At 41.2% G+C, this 18,017-nt stretch overlaps 1 protein-coding gene across 2 annotated transcripts in view; it reads right to left on the minus strand.

The window, feature by feature from the left end:
• frem2b (FRAS1 related extracellular matrix 2b) overlaps positions 1-18,017 on the minus strand; it is a 53,583-nt gene that overhangs the window by 4,582 nt on the left and 30,984 nt on the right. Inside the window, exons 6-20 of one of the 2 annotated variants that reach the window (XM_080889216.1) lie at positions 17,409-17,660; positions 8,850-8,999; positions 5,581-5,790; positions 5,299-5,496; positions 4,959-5,123; positions 4,585-4,767; positions 4,359-4,489; positions 4,080-4,235; positions 3,527-3,830; positions 3,262-3,393; positions 2,753-3,084; positions 981-1,173; positions 752-856; positions 395-522; positions 165-299 (exon numbers count right to left, since the gene is read on the minus strand). In XM_080889216.1, the coding sequence (XP_080745342.1) occupies positions 165-299; positions 395-522; positions 752-856; positions 981-1,173; positions 2,753-3,084; positions 3,262-3,393; positions 3,527-3,830; positions 4,080-4,235; positions 4,359-4,489; positions 4,585-4,767; positions 4,959-5,123; positions 5,299-5,496; positions 5,581-5,790; positions 8,850-8,999; positions 17,409-17,660 (2,774 nt within the window). Of the gene's footprint in view, positions 1-164; positions 300-394; positions 523-751; positions 857-980; positions 1,174-2,752; positions 3,085-3,261; positions 3,394-3,526; positions 3,831-4,079; positions 4,239-4,358; positions 4,490-4,584; positions 4,768-4,958; positions 5,124-5,298; positions 5,497-5,580; positions 5,791-8,849; positions 9,000-17,408; positions 17,661-18,017 lie in introns of both variants that reach the window. The other variant, XM_080889215.1, reaches the window with a different exon arrangement.

The raw sequence follows: 18,017 nt of genomic DNA on the forward strand, positions 1-18,017 counted from the left end.
TTTAAAAAAAATAATTAGGGGTTTTGTAATAGTGTTTCATTGCTGTCACAGTAGTTAAAATGTTTATCACTTAAACAGTGTAGCCACTAAACACAACTACATTTCATTCTGAATAAATGGTTAAATCTGATGCAGGCGTAACTTGTTAGACAAGGTGGAATTACCTGCTGAAAGCGGATATCCAGGTCAAAGGTGAGAGGCTCTCTGGGATTGCAGACAGGAGGGACTGCGTACTCCAGGCTGGGAGGGGACGTACAGGGGAGGAGCTTCACTGTGTACATGCCAGAGTAGTCACGCACCTGAGTGGAAAAATTCGATTAATTAAGAATAAAGTGTAAGAAAAATAAATGAGAAAACAAATGCGGCTGTTTTTAAAAGCAAACTCTCTCCTCACAGCAAAATCAGAGATGAATATCCACTGCTGGATAGGCTGGCTGTAAGTTGGCTCAGTCCTGACAAGGCTAAGGTTAAAGGTTAAACCAGGGTGTTCAGGACACATAACCATGGAGGTGAGTGGTGAAGCTGTTGGGAAAAAAGACATCAGTCATCAGAAGCAAACATAAAACAACCTTATTGGTTAATATCATTAGTTAAATATAAGCCACAGGTAAAATCTGCAAAGCCGTGGTCACCCTTTTTTACACTAAACATCTTCTAGAATCTGTTTATTTGACATTTTTGAAACATATTATGACGTGCTAAAGAGCAGCATTGCATTTAAACTGCATATTGTATAACTGATGTGACATACCTGGATGTGAAAACACAAACAGGCCTCTGAATCGAGCTTCTGTGCGGAAGTTGACAACTAGTTGTCCTTGACTATTTATACGCATGCTGGTTGGGTAAAGGGCACCTGCAAAGACAATGACAGACTACTTTAGGTTGCATACTTCATTAATTTACAGGGCCTTAGATTGTAGAAATGACATAAAAGTATTGTGTTAAATCTTTGTTGCAAACAGCAGCTCAAATCTTGCCTTGTAGTTCAGCCTCTGGCGGGCTACCGATTCCATCTCTCCATAAGATGGCAGTGTCGTACACAAATGTGAGCCTCAGCTCTGACTGTAAGTCAAAGTGCTGCCATCCTCCCGCTCCCACGGGGGAGTGAAAGACATATGACACATGTAATGGGACTCGTAGGGTCACAAAGGACTGGACCAGATTAAGCACCTGCAGTGACAAAGATTACATTTAAACTTCAAAGGCGAACCTGGTCTTGTTCCTGAGGTTCAAAGACATAACAACATCATGACATCATCACATAGAATAGCTCACAAAGAAAATGAGGGATAATATTCTGCCATTGTGGCTGTTTTAAGGTATATTTTGAAAATGCTTCATGTTATTGAAGTTAATAACACGCATGTAGTCATGTGTACAGTATATGTGTGTGCTGTGGACCTAAAGGACACTTTACAGGGAAATCTGACACCAACAAGTCCAGTTTAAGATGTATAGTAGTAAGATATGACTGCATTTTTATGCAGTTTTATAACTGTCATGTGGCTGCAATAATGCTCTACATATGTGATACTGCTGCTGGAGATACTGACTCACTGGAAACATTCCTGCTCTAAAAGAGCTGTCTTAAAATGGTCAAAGTGGTGAAAGTGGGAGCAGTCTCTGGTATCTGCACTTTCCTCTGACCTGTGAGCGGTACCTGTCTGCACTGGCTCTGTGTTCATGTGGAGACGTGCCTACGCCTCTGGGCATTTAGAGCTCAGGCAAACGATTTGCAGAATGGCCTTCTGACACAACCTGCTGGGCTTTAATAGATTCCTGTGGCCTGTTAGGCTGGGCACTAAGCCCTGCACTGTGACATGACAGTCGCCCCGACCTGCACAGAGTTGTCTCCAATCAGCCAGCCTGCCCACTTAGAAGATCACTTGGGTCACAGGGCAGCCACAAAAAAGACTGTTCCTTTTTCCACTGATGCTCAAAGTGAACCTGTGAGGCCTGACTCTATAAATTTATACACAGTACAAGTCCTGTATATAAATGTATACCAGTGAAAAAAACATCATTAATATCTTTTCCTAACTTATAAATGTATTGTTTGTTTTTTTAAATAATATCTCCGATAAATGTGGTCACTAATAAATAAAGAAATATGCAATCAAGTTTATGTTACTGGCAGCAGACTGCTTACTTGCTAAGACGTGTTTATTTCTGCTATGTTCACTTTTAGATCTCATAACTTAAGGCAACAAAGTTCCACTTGTTGAGAAAGGTTTTATCTCCTGGGTGATGCCCTTGTTATTAAATAAACCCGGAGCTATGTAAAATAAGTATCTCCCATTATAATAGCAAACCAATATACAATTCGACATATCCTCAGAGCCAAAATATATTTGCAAGTGCTGCAGGGCATGAATTAATAATCATCAGCATGGATTGTAGAGGAGGTTTTTACCATGATTTGCCCCCCGTACGCTTCCAAACCATCTTTATCAACACTGTTTTAATTAACTGAACTTAAATTAAGAATATGTTGCCAAGGTGAAAAAAAGTGTTGATGCCTGTAAGGCATATGTGCCAATAGCAAAAAAAAGGAAAATGGGGAGACTTGCTACTTTAGCAAGACAAAACCATGGTCCTCTCAGGAACTGAAGAGATCTCCAGACAATGTCGTCTTTATCTGCCAGGATTTACCTCATCTTCAAAGTAAAAAACAACTAGGCAAATGGACAAGGCTTGTTTTAGCCACGGGTTCAAAGGTGAGCCAGACCTCCGAGGCAGGACTGCTTACCTGTCCGTCAGTTCCGATGGTGCCTCCACAGTCGCTGAGCAGCTCAGACATGTCATAGTAGCTTGTGAATTCCCACAAACAAGCCTCCAAGTTAAGGTTTCTGTAGAATCGTAGTGTGCTGGATCCCCTGAGGGAAGTGCTGTACTGGTAAGGTGCAGTCGCGCCAATTACTTCTGGATTTTTGGTGGCATCAGAGAGGAAGCCATAACGAGTCTTAACTTCAGTGTAGTCCAGCAAGTTGGAGCAGCGATGGTGCCCAACACGGGTACCGTCGGGGCTAAGCGTCAGCTCAAAGTTCGACAGAGGCCGTGTAGATACTACAGGCAACATACCTACAGAAACACACATGTAGCAGTTGGACAGCAGACACATTAATAATTGGTGAATAACTTAAGTAGCTTCTTATTAAAAGAATATGGTTGATCAGTGACACGAATGATGTTTCAAAACAACATTCTGTCTCTGCATGATTTCCTATTAGTCTTAATTTTTAGTCAGGAATTGCTTACCATCAATGTGAGGCATGGTGACAGTTAGTTTGATAAGATTGGGGTGGTCTGTGTCTTCTGCTCCACTGTATCGCAGCTTAGCAGAGAAGGGCTCGGCCCCCACTGTGCCTGCAACACGGGGCTGGCACATCCCTGCAACCATGACAAATACAAAGCAACATCAAATATTCTATTTCTCTAAAAAACAGTTCAAGCTTTTGTTATGGTTAACTCTTTTTTATGAAAGACACTAAATGTTCAAAGTTAGCAAATGGACTAAACTCACCCTCGTCCGTGCTGATGGATACTATGGGGCTAGTGAGTTCTAGACCTTCATCTCCATTAGAGTTCACAGCTCTTGCTGCACACTGAACCCTAGAACCAGCCTGGAAATACACTGAATCCAGAGTTATCATTTTAGACGAGGTGAAGAAGGTGTCAAAGTCAACTTCCCTCATCGGGCTGGTGACGCCGTCTGGACCAGTGGGGGCGCTGACGAGCCAACGATACCGAGTTAGGGTATTGTTGATGTTCTCGCTGACACAGATGGAGCCTGTTTTGTCGTAGTCTAGGTACTTAGGATTACAAGCCTGGAAATGGGAAAAGAAACAGTACATTTAAGTGAAATTCACCACCAAAACCTACAGCAAAATTGTTTCTTTATGCCAGCGAGGAGCCCTGAAGGTAGCTCGTAATAAAAAAAGTGTGCACATCTGTTAAATACTACCTCATTAAGAGATTTCATCTGGACTTGTGAGACACAAAGCTTTGTTAAATTAACCATTAACACAGAAAATGACAACAATTATCTATTTATCATAGCATCAGTTAGGACATACAGTGACACAAATGACTGGGTATCCGGCCACAGGCAGAGAGCCCCTGGTTCCATCAGGGTCATCGTAATGCAGCAACGACACCACTCTGGGCACTGAGGGGAATGTCACATCTGCCATGCTGTTGGTCTCCTCAATATAAATTATGGCTTTACTCATCTGCTGATTGACAATAAGAGCAATTAAGAGAGGTTCTTAAACGGGAACAAATTACTGATTGCAAAGTGATAACGTGGTAATTAGATGCTTTAAAGGTAAACACTAATTTAGTTTGGCTTTCACCTTTGTCTCTGCCACCATGTTCTCATCAGGCTTCAGATGCACAGTGAACGCCTCCCTCATTTCTCTTACACCATCATATAAAATCTCCACCTCCACAAAATGGTCTCTGTCACCTTGTTTGAAAATAATTTCTGCAGAGAGAAAGGAAAGACACTTGACAAATATATTTTCGAGCAAATTTCAGAATTGTGCTAGAGGGATAAAAGTGCCTGGCGGTATTATTTACCCTCAGATATGGGATGGTAGTCCTCCCCAGAGGTAGCAGATCCATCTTTGGTGTGAACTCGGACAACAGAGACCTTGGATGTGTCTCCAGCACGCAGCACTGGGATCCTTACTACAGACACTTGGCCACTTTCCTTGGGCTCAGTCACACTGAATTTGGTCTCTCCAAAACTAATAATTGCCTCTGAAAAACCATGAAATATTGACAGTAAAGTATAACTGTGACATTTCCACATACCATATATTACAGTCACAGTGGGCACAACCTTTGTGATCTGTTAAAAAACACTATTGTAGATCTAATCTAACTTTAAATGTGTTATAATGATATCAAAAGCCTTTACACTGTCTTTAGCCCAAAAAAAGGATTCTTACTGTCGCCATCATCTTTTATCTTAATGAGTGTTTCATTTTGCTCTCCAATGGATGCTCCAAATGGAGAGTCACTCTTAGGGCTTCCCAAAACAAGACGGAGCTCTTCCTCTTCCTCATGTTCAGTGTCATCAACCAAAACCAGTAAACACGGTTTTTCAATTTCTCCTGAAAAAAAGTACAAATGAGTAATTAACCATTCCAACTATATTTCAGAATTGAATGTTCCAATTTAATTCTTTTTTTTTATAGCACAAGGTGTTTTATAATACTATGGGCAGGTAAGAAATACACACACACACAAACCATGTAAGAGGACATGTGTAAGGTTTTACTACACAACCTGGTAAGAAGGTGATGATAGAAGCGTCTGTGTTAGGCCTCTCATTGAAGTCCATCATGACCTGTGCTGTTCCCTGTCTGCTGTAACAGCGTACTGTGGACTTGTAACTGATATCACCGCTACGGTATACAGTGGCTGAGATCTGCCCCAAGTTCTCATTGCCCACATACGTAGCTTCACGGAACTGCACCTTTGGCACTAAATCCAAAAATCAGAAATAATACATAAAGATAAGTGTGGCCATGTTAATAAGCTCTCATTGCATCCCATATTTTCACTCACAGTCAGAAACTGAGTCGTTGATGATGATAGCAGTCTTGCTTGGCTCCCCGAGGATCCCATTCATTGGCATCCGTAGTACCAGTTCAAACTTCTCTGGCCCTTCCAGCACTGGCTGACCCAGATCATCCAGGATTGTCACACGAACTGTCTGCATGGTGACCCCTGGTGCAAAGTCTAGATTCCTGCTGATCCCCACGTAATCCACACCAGCTGCCCCACAACACAATATAGGTCAGACGTGTTTCAAAGAACAGTGTTTATAAAACGTAGTGCATATAGCAAAAATCAACTACAGTACATGCCCATATTTTTCTTGACAACAGCTCTCATGTTCATAATGCATTTGTGAATCTCAGGCTGCAAGCAAGTTGAAAAGTTCTATACTTCATGCTAGCAAAATCCCTGTTTCTATTTCATGTTTCATAGGCATGAACAATTGGAATTTGTTGTGATATTAAAGCAGCACTGCTAGAATCTGGACATCTCCCTGAGTGCTGACAGGTTATTCATCTGCTATTCCGTGAAGAGTCTGAGTATTGAGAGCTCAAACTTTGCCCCCAGGCTTTTTTTTCATGTACTTAATCAAATCAAATCAAATCAAATCAAATCAAATCAAATCACTTTTTATTGTCACATCACATGTGCAGGCACACTGGCACAGCACATGCGAGTGAAATTCTTGTGTGCGAGCCCCACAAGCAACAGAGATGTGCAAACACAACAACACAAACGAGCAAAATACAAGAATGGCCAACCTGAAACTAATAAATATATGTACAATATATAATAGTGTATGCATTTCTGGATGTGTATACTAAATATTTTCCTACGTGTGTGTGTGTGTGTGTGTGTGTGTGTGTGTGTGTGTGTGTGTGTGTGTGTGTGTGTGTGTGTATACACATTTTTACAAATTAAATAGTAAAAAAATAAAATAAAATAATAATAATAATAATAATAATAATAATAATAATAATAAAATATATAAAATATACAGAGTTGAATATGTGCAAAACAAGTGGCATTTATATACAGTGTGGAGTGCATAATGTTGAAGTTCCAGTAGTGAAGGTGAGGTGTCTATGACGTGTTCAGCAGTCTGATGGCCTGATGGAAAAAGCTGTCTCTCAGTCTCCTGGTACGGGACCGGATGCTGCAGAACCTCCTTCCTGATGGAAGCAGTCTGAACAGTTTATGGCTGGGGTGACTGGAGTCCTTGATGATCCTCCCCGCTTTCCTCAGGCAGCGCTTCCTGTAGATGTCTTGGAGGGAGGGAAGCTCACCTCCAATTATCCGTTCAGAGCACCGCACTACTCGCTGGAGAGCTTTGCAGTTGTAGGCGGTGCTGTTGCCATACCAGGTGGTGATGCATCCAGTGAGGATGCTCTCAATGGCACAGCGATAGAAGGTCCTGAGGATGCGGGGGCTCATGCCGAATCTTTTCAGTCTCCTGAGAAAGAAGAGGCGCTGCTGCGCCTTCTTCACTGTTTTGTTTGTGTGTACTGACCACGTAAGATCCTCAGCCAGGTGTACGCCAAGGAACCGGAAGCTGCTCACTCTCTCCACAGCAGCGCCGTTGATGGTGATGGGGGTGTGTACTTCTCTGCACCTCCGGAAGTCCACTATCAACTCCTTTGTCTTTGCGACGTTGAGGGTGAGATGGTTGTCTTGACACCAGTGGGTCAGGGCGCTGACCTCCTCCCTGTAAGCCGTCTCATCACCGTTGGTGATAAGATCCACCACTGTAGTGTCGTCCGCAAACTTCACAATGATGTTGGAGCTGTTAGTGGCTGTGCAGTCGTAGGTGTAGAGTGAGTACAGGAGAGGGCTCAGTACACACCCCTGTGGAGCACCAGTGTTCAGTGTGATGGGGGATGAGGTGATGCTGCCCAGTCTGACCACCTGGCGTCTGTCAGACAGGAAGCTAAGGATCCAGCTGCAGAGGGAGCTGCTCAGTCCTAGATCCTGCAGTTTCCTGTCCAGCTTCGAGGGAACGATGGTATTGAATGCTGAGCTGTAATCTACAAACAGCATCCTCACATACGTGTCTCTCTTCTCCAGGTGTGACAGGGCAGTGTGTAGTGTCAGGGCTATAGCATCATCAGTGGACCTGTTGTGGCGGTATGCAAACTGTAGAGGGTCCAGTGAGTCGGGTAGTGCAGAGCAGATGAAGTCCCTGACCAGCTTCTCGAAGCATTTGCTTACGATGGGGGTCAGGGCTACAGGTCGCCAGTCGTTCAATGAGGAGATGGTGGAGGATTTGGGTACAGGGACGATGGTGGCCATTTTGAAGCAGGCTGGGACTACAGACAGAGAGAGGGAAAGGTTGAAGATGTGCGTGAACACTCCAGCCAGCTGAGCCGCGCATGACCTGAGGACGCGGCCGGGAATCCCGTCCGGACCAGTAGCTTTGCGTGCGTTCACCTTCCTGAAGCACTTCCGCACATCCTCCTCAGACACAGTGTGCGCACTGACGTCATCCGCGGTGCGCACACTGTCCGGTCTCATGGTGTTCGCTGTGTCGAATCTAGCGTAGAATACGTTTAGATCCTCACACAGAGAGGCCGTGGTCTGCGGTGTGCTGGTTTTCCCTCTAAAGTCTGTGATCGTGTTTAGTCCCTGCCACATACTCCGAGGGTTGTCAAACTGTTGTTCCACCCTGTCCCTGTACTCACGTTTGGCTGCTTTGATCGTCTTCCGGAGTTGGTAATGTGCGTGTTTGTAGTCCGATGTGTTCGTGTTATGACCCACTTATGTGTGTAAGTGTGAGTCTGAATTTCTAACATGCTGCATATGATTAGATTTTGGTTATTTTTGCAGTTAAAAAGCAAGCAGGAGTAGAGATATTAGGAATCTGTGCAAAGAAGAGAAGACTGCCTGGGGGAACCAGATAATAGACGCTATAGGGCAGACTTGAAGGGATAGCAACCAGTCTTACAGTCGAAAGCGGTTAGGAACAAGCAGAACAATTGGCATGCATTCCTGAAGCTCTATTCTCAGTCAGACTGTCATTATCCTCACAACAATGTGTAGATCCAGCGCGTATAAGACATGGTCCGAACAGAAAAGCCCTAGCTCCCCTCCCCCCACCTTTAACCAGTGTTTACATTCCCCTAGGCCATCCACTCAACATATTCAGTGCTGAAATCTGTTTGCACAGTTGAGCTCAAAATGACTATCAATGTGACATCTTAAATCTTTTGTTTTCTGTGATTTACATTTATCTAAGAATAAACTGGACAACGCCGTTAGAGAAGGGGACCAGCAGATACCTTCAGCTGAGACCGGATCTGTCTTTCTGGAGCGCACTGTGACAGTTCCTCCTTTGGAAAGATCAGTCCCTGTCCTCCACACCTGCACCTCCACGTAGCCATCACTCTCATCCACGTGGTAGTCTGTGTTGCCAAAGTAGAAGACGGGATCTGGAAACGAGAGAAAAAAAACATGAGGAAAAGCACGTGGGAGAATGCAGACCATAAAAAACCTTCAACCTGAATCACAACAGGATATCTGAATGTCTGGTGTAATTGCTGAGTTGAATCTTTTAATAGGTAAAATAACCTGTAAAATTATCTCTGATTACAGGAGATTTTAAAGGAACATTTCCATTGAATAAGCAGCAGGTAGCGAACACAGTAATTGTAGACCTTAAATAGTGCTTTCTAACTTCCTGGCACGATGTTTTGGTGGCATTCCTATAACTGTGACAAGTATCCAAAGGGAAAAAAAGAAACCTGATGGCTGGTTTTGTACTGGTGGAGCTCACTTTGATAGCGATGGGTCTGAGAGCCAGACAGGAGGCCTGACAGAAGGTCTGGGGGGTTGTAAAGCTCCATACGCCAGCCCAGGCCTGCCTGACTGCAATTAGTGTTTCTATGAGCTGAGCTGAGATTCCACTGCAGCCAAACTCACCCACTGTTATTCTAGTTAACTCTTTCAGAACCAGCGTCCTCGCAATGATGTCCAGCATGTTATGCTGCAGGTGAAATGGTTGTGTAAGGGTTTGGACTTTGGTGGACATTCTCCTAAGAAAATGCTGTAAGAATTTTGGGGGGGTTAATACAGATTGCTGTAGACACTCCCTGTAGTACCGCTCACAACTGAACATACTGATAACGACATGAATGAACAAAAAGTTTTACATTTGGATTCCATAAGACCTTTTGCCACTCAGTCCAGTTTTTGTTTAACCTCCTAGGACCTGGCGTCCACATATGTGGACATAACATTTTGGGTTGTCTAGACCAAAATACAAATTTTTGCTCTACAAGGGCCTGATATCCACTTACGAGGACATTATACTGCCACTCTTCTATTAAACTTTTAAACAAATATCCTCATATGTGGCTCTCATTTTTCTTAAAAACAAAAATCAGGTAAAAAAAAATTCCCCCATTTGTCCAGTTTGCTCACTGTTTTTAAGGACACACTGCACAGCATGTCAAGACATGCAATGTTTTCAGCTAATAGCTCTGGAAATCATCTTGTTGGTGCACAAATAATAGTTGCTGTCAAATGCCTGTGCAGACTGTTTTTGCAAAAAGGTGCTAGTAACAAAGTACCTAAAAATACATTTTGACAATGTAAATTGTTTCTTTGCCAAGCTGTCTGTTATGTGTAGATACAACAAAATATAAAGGAATGAGAGGTGGCTCAAGATTTTTGCACAGTACTGTAGTTAATATCACTAATGAGAGCCACAACTGAGCAGTAAAAACCTTGGGCTTTCAAAAGCTACTGTGACCAAATAACGAATAAATTAAGTGAATGTCAGTGGCCATGGGCAGAGTTGTGGTTTCCATGACAATACACCTACAAAAAGGTACTTAGCTGTTTCTCATCACACAGTATGGGGCAAAACTGAATATGTGGAACGGAGCGATAAACGCAATGAAAAAAAAGAAAACCTAACCAAATCCACGCTGTTATGCGTTATGATTATGTTATCTAGTGAAACCAAAACGCAAGATCAAGGAAACAGAGAATTAGTGACAGAGATTAACTGTCAATAGTGCTGCCAGGCTCAATTACAGATCAGGGAAAAGTGTTTATTATTTTTCACCACATTATACTTCTAAGTAATCTGACTCTTAGAAGATCTTGAATATTTTGATGCAGTCTGCCGTGGCAGCAACTGCTCGATGTTAGCAAGAAAAGACAAGTTCAAAAAAGGAACGGGTCTTTTAAGCAAAGCCTGGGGTTTCATGGTTCTTAGAGAAACCATCTCTGCGATTGAAGTAATATTATTCCTAAGTGTAAGCAAAGGACATACGACTTTTATGCTTTAATCTGTTCTGAGAGCATGGCCAAGACAAAGAGTGGTGCATCAAGAGTCTTGCAGCTGCCAGAATTTCTACCCACAGAGAGAACAAACAAAGATGGTTTTGGAGTGCAGTGGGACCTCAACTGGAAGAGTAATCAGATCTACTAACCTGAGGTTAGCAGCCAGCAACTCAGGCCCTGTTGTACTAGCCCAGTAATCAGATAAGGTTTGTGCAGCAGACAAACACTGAGCTTCAAAGAACTATGACTCATTAAATGAAAGGTAAGCCACCGTATCCTTGATTCACGAGCAGTAGCCTCCTATACCTCAAAGCACATCTAAGATTACATGGATGTTAGTGGTGATGATGCACATTTAGACCTATTTGTATTATGCAAAATCATGTAAACTATTGAAATCCCATATCTTTGTAAACAGAGGAACAAACTTTAAATGTGGAATAAAAGCAAAAAGCCACAGGGCTTCTTCTTTTGAAATTAAACATAAAAATGTAGATCAGAAGTAAGAGGCCCTTTGATTTAATCATTGTGCTCGTCCCATTATTGTGTAATATGCCAGAAACACAATAGCAAACAAAGAAATATCCTTACTGTTGCATATGAGTGAACATAGTATAAAAGAAGAGGCACAAGGAGAGACGCAGACATCCCTAAGGAGACTGTTGCGCTCCCACTGACTGCTTGATTTCACTTGAACTTTGCATGACATTCCCACAGCGTTAAGTGGCTTGTCTAATGGTGAGATTCAGTTGAGCCCTGGCAAATGCACTTCTGCCCACTGTGTGCTAGACAAATCTCTCTGCAGCAGAAAATGCATACAAAATCAACTCCATATTCAATACAGGAAAATCAACAACTTTAACAACGGCTGACAGCAATGCAGGCTTGAAAATTCAAAGCAAGGTCTAGATTGAGCCTCTTAAGGCCGACGACTGAAGTCAGCACTTCTCTGCTTAAGTGCTTTAAGACATCTGTTTATATCAGAACGAACGGGAATCCAGGTGAGACATAATGACAGGGTTTGAGAGGTCTTCCTCAATTCATCCCCATCCAGGATGTACAGCACATGCACTGAACCCACCCATCTTTCAAACAGGTCATAATCATACCTTCAGAACCAGTGCGAAATTTACAGGCCAAGTGACACGAGATGATAAACACACCAGTCAAGTCTTGCTGTACAAGCATTCTCATGTCTTTCACTCCCAACCACCAAAATATTTTCCCGGATGCAAAGTCAATATCAAACAGCAATTACCGCTGCAAGAAAGGACAAGTTTCTCCGAACCATCACAGGAAAAGCCAGAGTGGAGTCTGTAAGGATGTGGCCGTTTATGCGCAGATGGTCGACTGCTGGGAAAATAGCAGGTATTCTATGGTTTGCAGATGTTCCTGTTACTGCAGAATACCCGGACAGCTTGAAAACCTTAATCCCTTTCAGTGCTAATAATCTACAAGATTTAAATGTGTCCAGGAAAAGTAGTAATCATATATATTTATTGTAATTTATTGCTACAATCTATCTTATTGTTTAATATATGTGGTTTCCAACCAGAATATACATTTATTTTACTAATTAGCACACTTTCACCCACAGAGAGCGAGTGAGAGTAAGAGAAAACCACCAGACTAACATAGAAATATGTAAAGTTGTACAACTCCAGAGACCACCTGGGGAGACTTTAAGTGATGGATCAGTCAAATTTCCTTCAAAAACAAGAATATCAGTTTCTGTGCCGTCTCAGAGTCTGGCGGTATTGCCTTACTTTTATTCCCTCTCTGTGGGTGAAGGTGTGCTAATTAGTAAAATGAATATTTTGGTTGGAAAGAAAACATGTCTTCTGTCAGTGCCACAGGTCTTTAACAATAAGCTGACGTTTAACAATAAGCTCAGAGCCGAAAGGGATTTTTCCGTTTTTTTATGACAGGGCAGTAGCTCTGTAGTGTGTATTTTTTTTTGCATCAGTGTGTATTTCTGTTGATGAGAAGAGAACAGAAAAGGATTGTGAAACGCTTTGCATTTAGATCTCAGTATAAGTAATAGAAACCACCTGAACCTTTCTGAGCATATGCAGGCACCGTTTCATGTTAATTACCGCGCTGCCTTTTAAATTTCTATAGAGCTTGTCAGTTTGTAGCTTCTTTTGTTGTTTACCATTTCCTTCATTGTTACGTTCTGCTGTCTTCTCTTGGCTTCAGTTTGCTAGTACAGTCTGTCCTCACTTGTTATTAGGACATTTTGGCTTCTGTTTAGCTTTTTAATTTGCTGCTCCTCAGTATCTGTTTCATTTTTATGAGTGATTTTTGTTGTTGTATTTCCACCTCTAGCCTGACAGTTTAATTGTTTCTGAAAGGGAGCCCGATGCCATTTGCACAGTACATGCATATTATACACATTGAATATATGTTTCTGTGCCATCTCTGCATCGGTGCTAATTAGTAAAATGATTTTTTTGGTCAGAAAGAAAACAGGTCTTCTCTCTGTGCCACGGGTCTTTAAACCTGGTTATTACTGCAGTAAACTTCACCTCATTTAGGCATAAAAGCTGTAGACATAATCAATTTAGAATTCCAGAAACTGTCAGATTAATATCAGACTACTGGCAGACAATAGCAACTCCACCTTCTACAGCACGTGTGGTTTCTTGCACATGCCACCGCAGTAGGTGGCCAGGATTGTGTTTGCACAGAGCAGGGAGTGCATATATTGGTGCGTGCTTCATATTTCACTGCAGCACTAAAGCTTTCCAGCTTGGAAAGAAGACAGCTGCTTTTCCCCTCCTTTTTTTCTCTTCAGTTCTTTCTTTCTATTTTTTTTCTTTCTTTTTTTTTTTGCAAATATCAGTAGTATATGTTTAATAACTGTCTGACCCCACAAGCTGGCAAACCTACTCTGAGCCCTCCTGGGAAGTCCTTGCGCGGACCTCTCACAGGCAGGGGCAGGTGCTTAGCCAGGATCTGACTCCTACCTCCCTCCTATAGAACCCGCTTGACAAGCATTCCTACAAGAGGGATAACAAAGAAGGATGCGATGCTCCCATTTGCCTCAAGCTCTTATATACTGAAGCAAACCTGGATTGCATACTTGAATTTAATACCTAGCTAGAAAAGCTAAATTTGAAGTGGAACTGAATCTCCCGCCGCCTCTCTGCTCTTTCAGATATGTCATTGGTCTTGTTCTGCTTGACTCAGAGCTACTTACCATTTACTTCTCCATCAACATTAAAGGCATTTAATAATCACCTCCTTCAGGCAGAAGTGAAAGGTCGACATGACCTTATTTCTATGGGGCGCCGTTTGTAAAGTGAAACATGCTGAAATTAACGGCAACATTTTTCCACATTTAGCTCAAAACCTTACAAAAACATATTTTTTCGAGTAATTTTTTACAACATTTAGTAAAATATTTGTAACTTTTCATCAAATGTTAAATATTAAGTCCAGATTGAGTCCAAACGGTTCTCATGTGCTCTCCTTTTTCCGATGCCGTAATTTAGGAACATGTTGGGTACCCGAAAGCATAAAATGTTGACAATTTGTCACCTAGCGAAAATTATTACGCTTTGGGAGTGAGAACGAACGTGTCTGACCACTACCGGCACACTTTTGCACCGGAGGTTTTCGGAAAGCTTTTATTTTGGTATTTCCGCTGATCCGTGCAATAAATTTGCATGTTAGCCTAAACATTTAGATTTAACATTTAGCATTTAGATTTAACATTTAGATTTAGATTTAAATATAATATTTAGATTTAACATTTAACATTTAGATTTAAATATAATATTTAGATTTAACATTTAACATTTAGATTTAAATATAATATTTAGATTTAACATTTAGATTTAACATTTAGATTTAGATTTAAATATAATATTTAGATTTAACATTTAGATTTAAATATAATATTTAGATTTAACATTTAACATTTAGATTGAATATTTAACATTTAGATTTAACATTTAAAATTCTGTTTTAAATATGAAAAGTTACAAATATTTTACTAAATGTTGTAAAAAATGACTTGTTTTGAGCTAAATGTGGAAAAATGTTGCCGTTAATTTCAGCATGTTTCACTTTACAAACGGCGCCCCATATATTTCTCCCTGCTCTTCACGTTCCATTTAAACAGTGGTTGCCGGTAACATTAGGTACCTAATCCTGAAATTATACTCGCTGTGCCTACTTTACACGTATTATGTGCATAAGCACCTTTTGTGTGTATTTGCATGTGCAGGTGTCAGGTAATGGTGTCATTGTAATAAGGTGCAAACCTGTCAGACAGCAGCTCCAGGCAATGTTTCGCTGCATGTGGCACTAAAAGATTCCACAGTAAGAACCAGATCTTAAGAATAACAGCAAAATGAACACAAAGGAACTTTCTTCAAAAGTGTGCTGTGTACTGTACTCCATACAATTATGTTGTATAGGCGCACTACTGTGAGTTCATTGCTTTCTGACAACTGATATGCATAAGAATATTTTGACTGTCACAAGCCAGAGGCAAAGAGAACATGACAGCAGATAGAGCGCAGACTGTTAATTCTGGCTGTCAGTCTGAGTCGAGTTAATCCTATGATGCCCTGAGCATCCTTTTCTTCTTTTCTCTGTTTGATAATACACTGAGGACTTATAATGTAGGCAAAGGCAGGTGTCAAATTAGCACAGTGACTATTTTTTTGGATATTTTATAATGAGACCTCTGTTGGTGATACGAGAAAGGATTATTTAGGTAAGAGATGAGTTTGTAACAGCTAAGATAACACACGCAAGATGGATAATTTCAAAGCAGGAATTTGCCTTTCACAGCTTTCAGTAATGCACCAGCACAAACATGTTGTTCATCAGTTATAAGCTGTGCAGCACTAGAGGACTTTGGTCTTTAGAGATCGCTTCTAAAGCAAACTAAGTTTTCTTATCTTATCCTGTGTGATACCTGTTACAATCCAATTGCTTCATTTGCCACACAACCTGTTTTTTTATTTAAAAGACAAGCAACAGCATTATGAGACTTTTTCAGACAGTCTGTAAAAGACAGATATATTCTTTCTTGATCTCCAATCGGTAGAATCTCTGGTGGTTGTTAAGACATGTATGTCTCATACTGTTGGAGTCAAAGACGTCCACGAAGACTGTGACAGTGTAATTCAATAGCTGCAGTGAAAGAATATCCCTTTGTGAAGCAGGATGGCTGCTGTGAGGACTAACTGTTGTACATACAGTTAAAAATTTCTACCTCACAGCAGCTGTTTTGGCAGTCTCGATTCAGTACCCACAAGCAGTAGAGGTCAAAATGCCTAGTGCTCACTCTCAGGTTACACCGCACACTGCTACAGTATAAAAACTTTCTAATTTAGTAACTTCCTCCATCCTCAAGGAGGTCAAAGAAACACACTTGAAGCGTGGCTGCCTCAGGTACCCTGGGAACTGAATGGGCGAAAAAGTCTTTGACACAGATTGAGGCTTTAAACTGAATTGAAAACTGCTGCTGGAGTCACCGTGACACAGGTTCATGCACTTGTTGGCAGTGATTTTTGGCCATGATCTAAAACAAAAACTACTACTTTTTTATTGTCGAGAAATGGAACACTGAATATTTCTGTGCTGCTAAACATTTGAGGTCACAGGTAATATTATTTCAGAAGCTGTCTAAACTAAAGTCAACAGCGTGAATGACAGGACTGTTATCAAACATAAAAAACATGCGGATTTGAACGCATTTGAGGTTTCACTAATGGGAAATGAAACTAACTAAAAGTAGTAAAAAAAATCTCAGTGAAGCTAACTAACTTTAGCCACACACAAAATAAATGGTTGGCTAAGTTTTCTGACTATTAGAATTCTAAATTGAATGTTACATCACATTTGCAATTACATGGCTTCAGATAAATTTTCATTCAAGGGAAGACCCTTCTGCAAATGTGCTGCTTTTTTTTCAGCTGCGGTGTTGCCTGCCTGGCATCATAGAGTCTTGAATTCACAGCAGTGCTTGTGGAGATTGTTGAGCGATAGAGAAGTGTGGATAAGGCCATCAGGTGTTGGGGAACAAAGAGGCGTCAGGAAGATATGGGAGACTATCAGACCTCCAGTCTGAGCCTGCAGATATGAGATAAAGGCTTTGCCTTCAGGAAGAAGGATCGCACACTCAAATGCTTTCTCTATGAGACACTGGCAGGCAAGCACAAACACATGCAGGGAAAAAAAAAATCAAACACACGTTCACATCTATACCAGCATGTTTGCAACCTGCTTATCTGTTTGAATTTATCTTTTGGAATCAGTTTATGCAGTGAAAATTTGCATTTACAAATATTTTTTTAAATTAAAGCCCACAAATAAAAAACACACTGAAGATACAATAAAACTTAGTTAAGGAACAAATTCATGCTGACTTTTTTTTAGGCTTTAATCAGACGTGAAAAAGTGAAGATGAAAAACAGGCAGAAATTGCCTTAAACTGATTCCGCAGTCAAATTTCTTAACCTGCACTGACTATTTGAGACTGGATTGCATTCAACTGCATACTTACGGCCAGTGTAATGTAATCTTACCATCATCCATATCAGGAATTATTGTGATTCTCGCCGTGGGAAACTCGGAGCCCAGACAGCCCCCCATGGGCATGCTGAGGGTGACATTGAAGCTCTCCTCGTCTTCGTACAGGGAGTCGTCGATGATGACAATGCGGCAGGATTTTTCTATCTCTCCCTTGTCAAAGCGCAGGATGCTGTGATGGTCCTCAGGCCTGGAGATGTAATCGGAGTAGGACAGCACGGTGGTGGGGATGGTGCCTGTTGCAGAAACTGAGCAGACAGAAAACAGAATTACAGGAAGAAAAATGACGCAACAGTGTACTTTTCGTCACATTAAAAATAATTATTTATGTATGATTTTCATGAACAACGGACCTAAGTTCAAACTAAGCTATAACAGAAGGCAGTGCCTTTCGACTTAATGTCACTCTTTAATGAAAACTTTTAATGCAACATTGATCTTCATCAAGTCAAGTCAGTGATTAAAAGCAGATCAGCATATGGCCTTTATTTTTCCTCTAATGCATTAAGTATCACATTGCACCCACTTTTGATGTGCAAGGAGGAAAGTCATTAGCACTCCAGATGTATTATCAATATGACAGCCTTCATCTTCTGCTTTAAATA

The sequence above is a fragment of the Rhamphochromis sp. 'chilingali' genome (genome assembly GCF_963969265.1).
Source record: "Rhamphochromis sp. 'chilingali' genome assembly, chromosome: 8".
NCBI classification, from domain to species: domain Eukaryota; kingdom Metazoa; phylum Chordata; class Actinopteri; order Cichliformes; family Cichlidae; genus Rhamphochromis; species Rhamphochromis sp. 'chilingali'.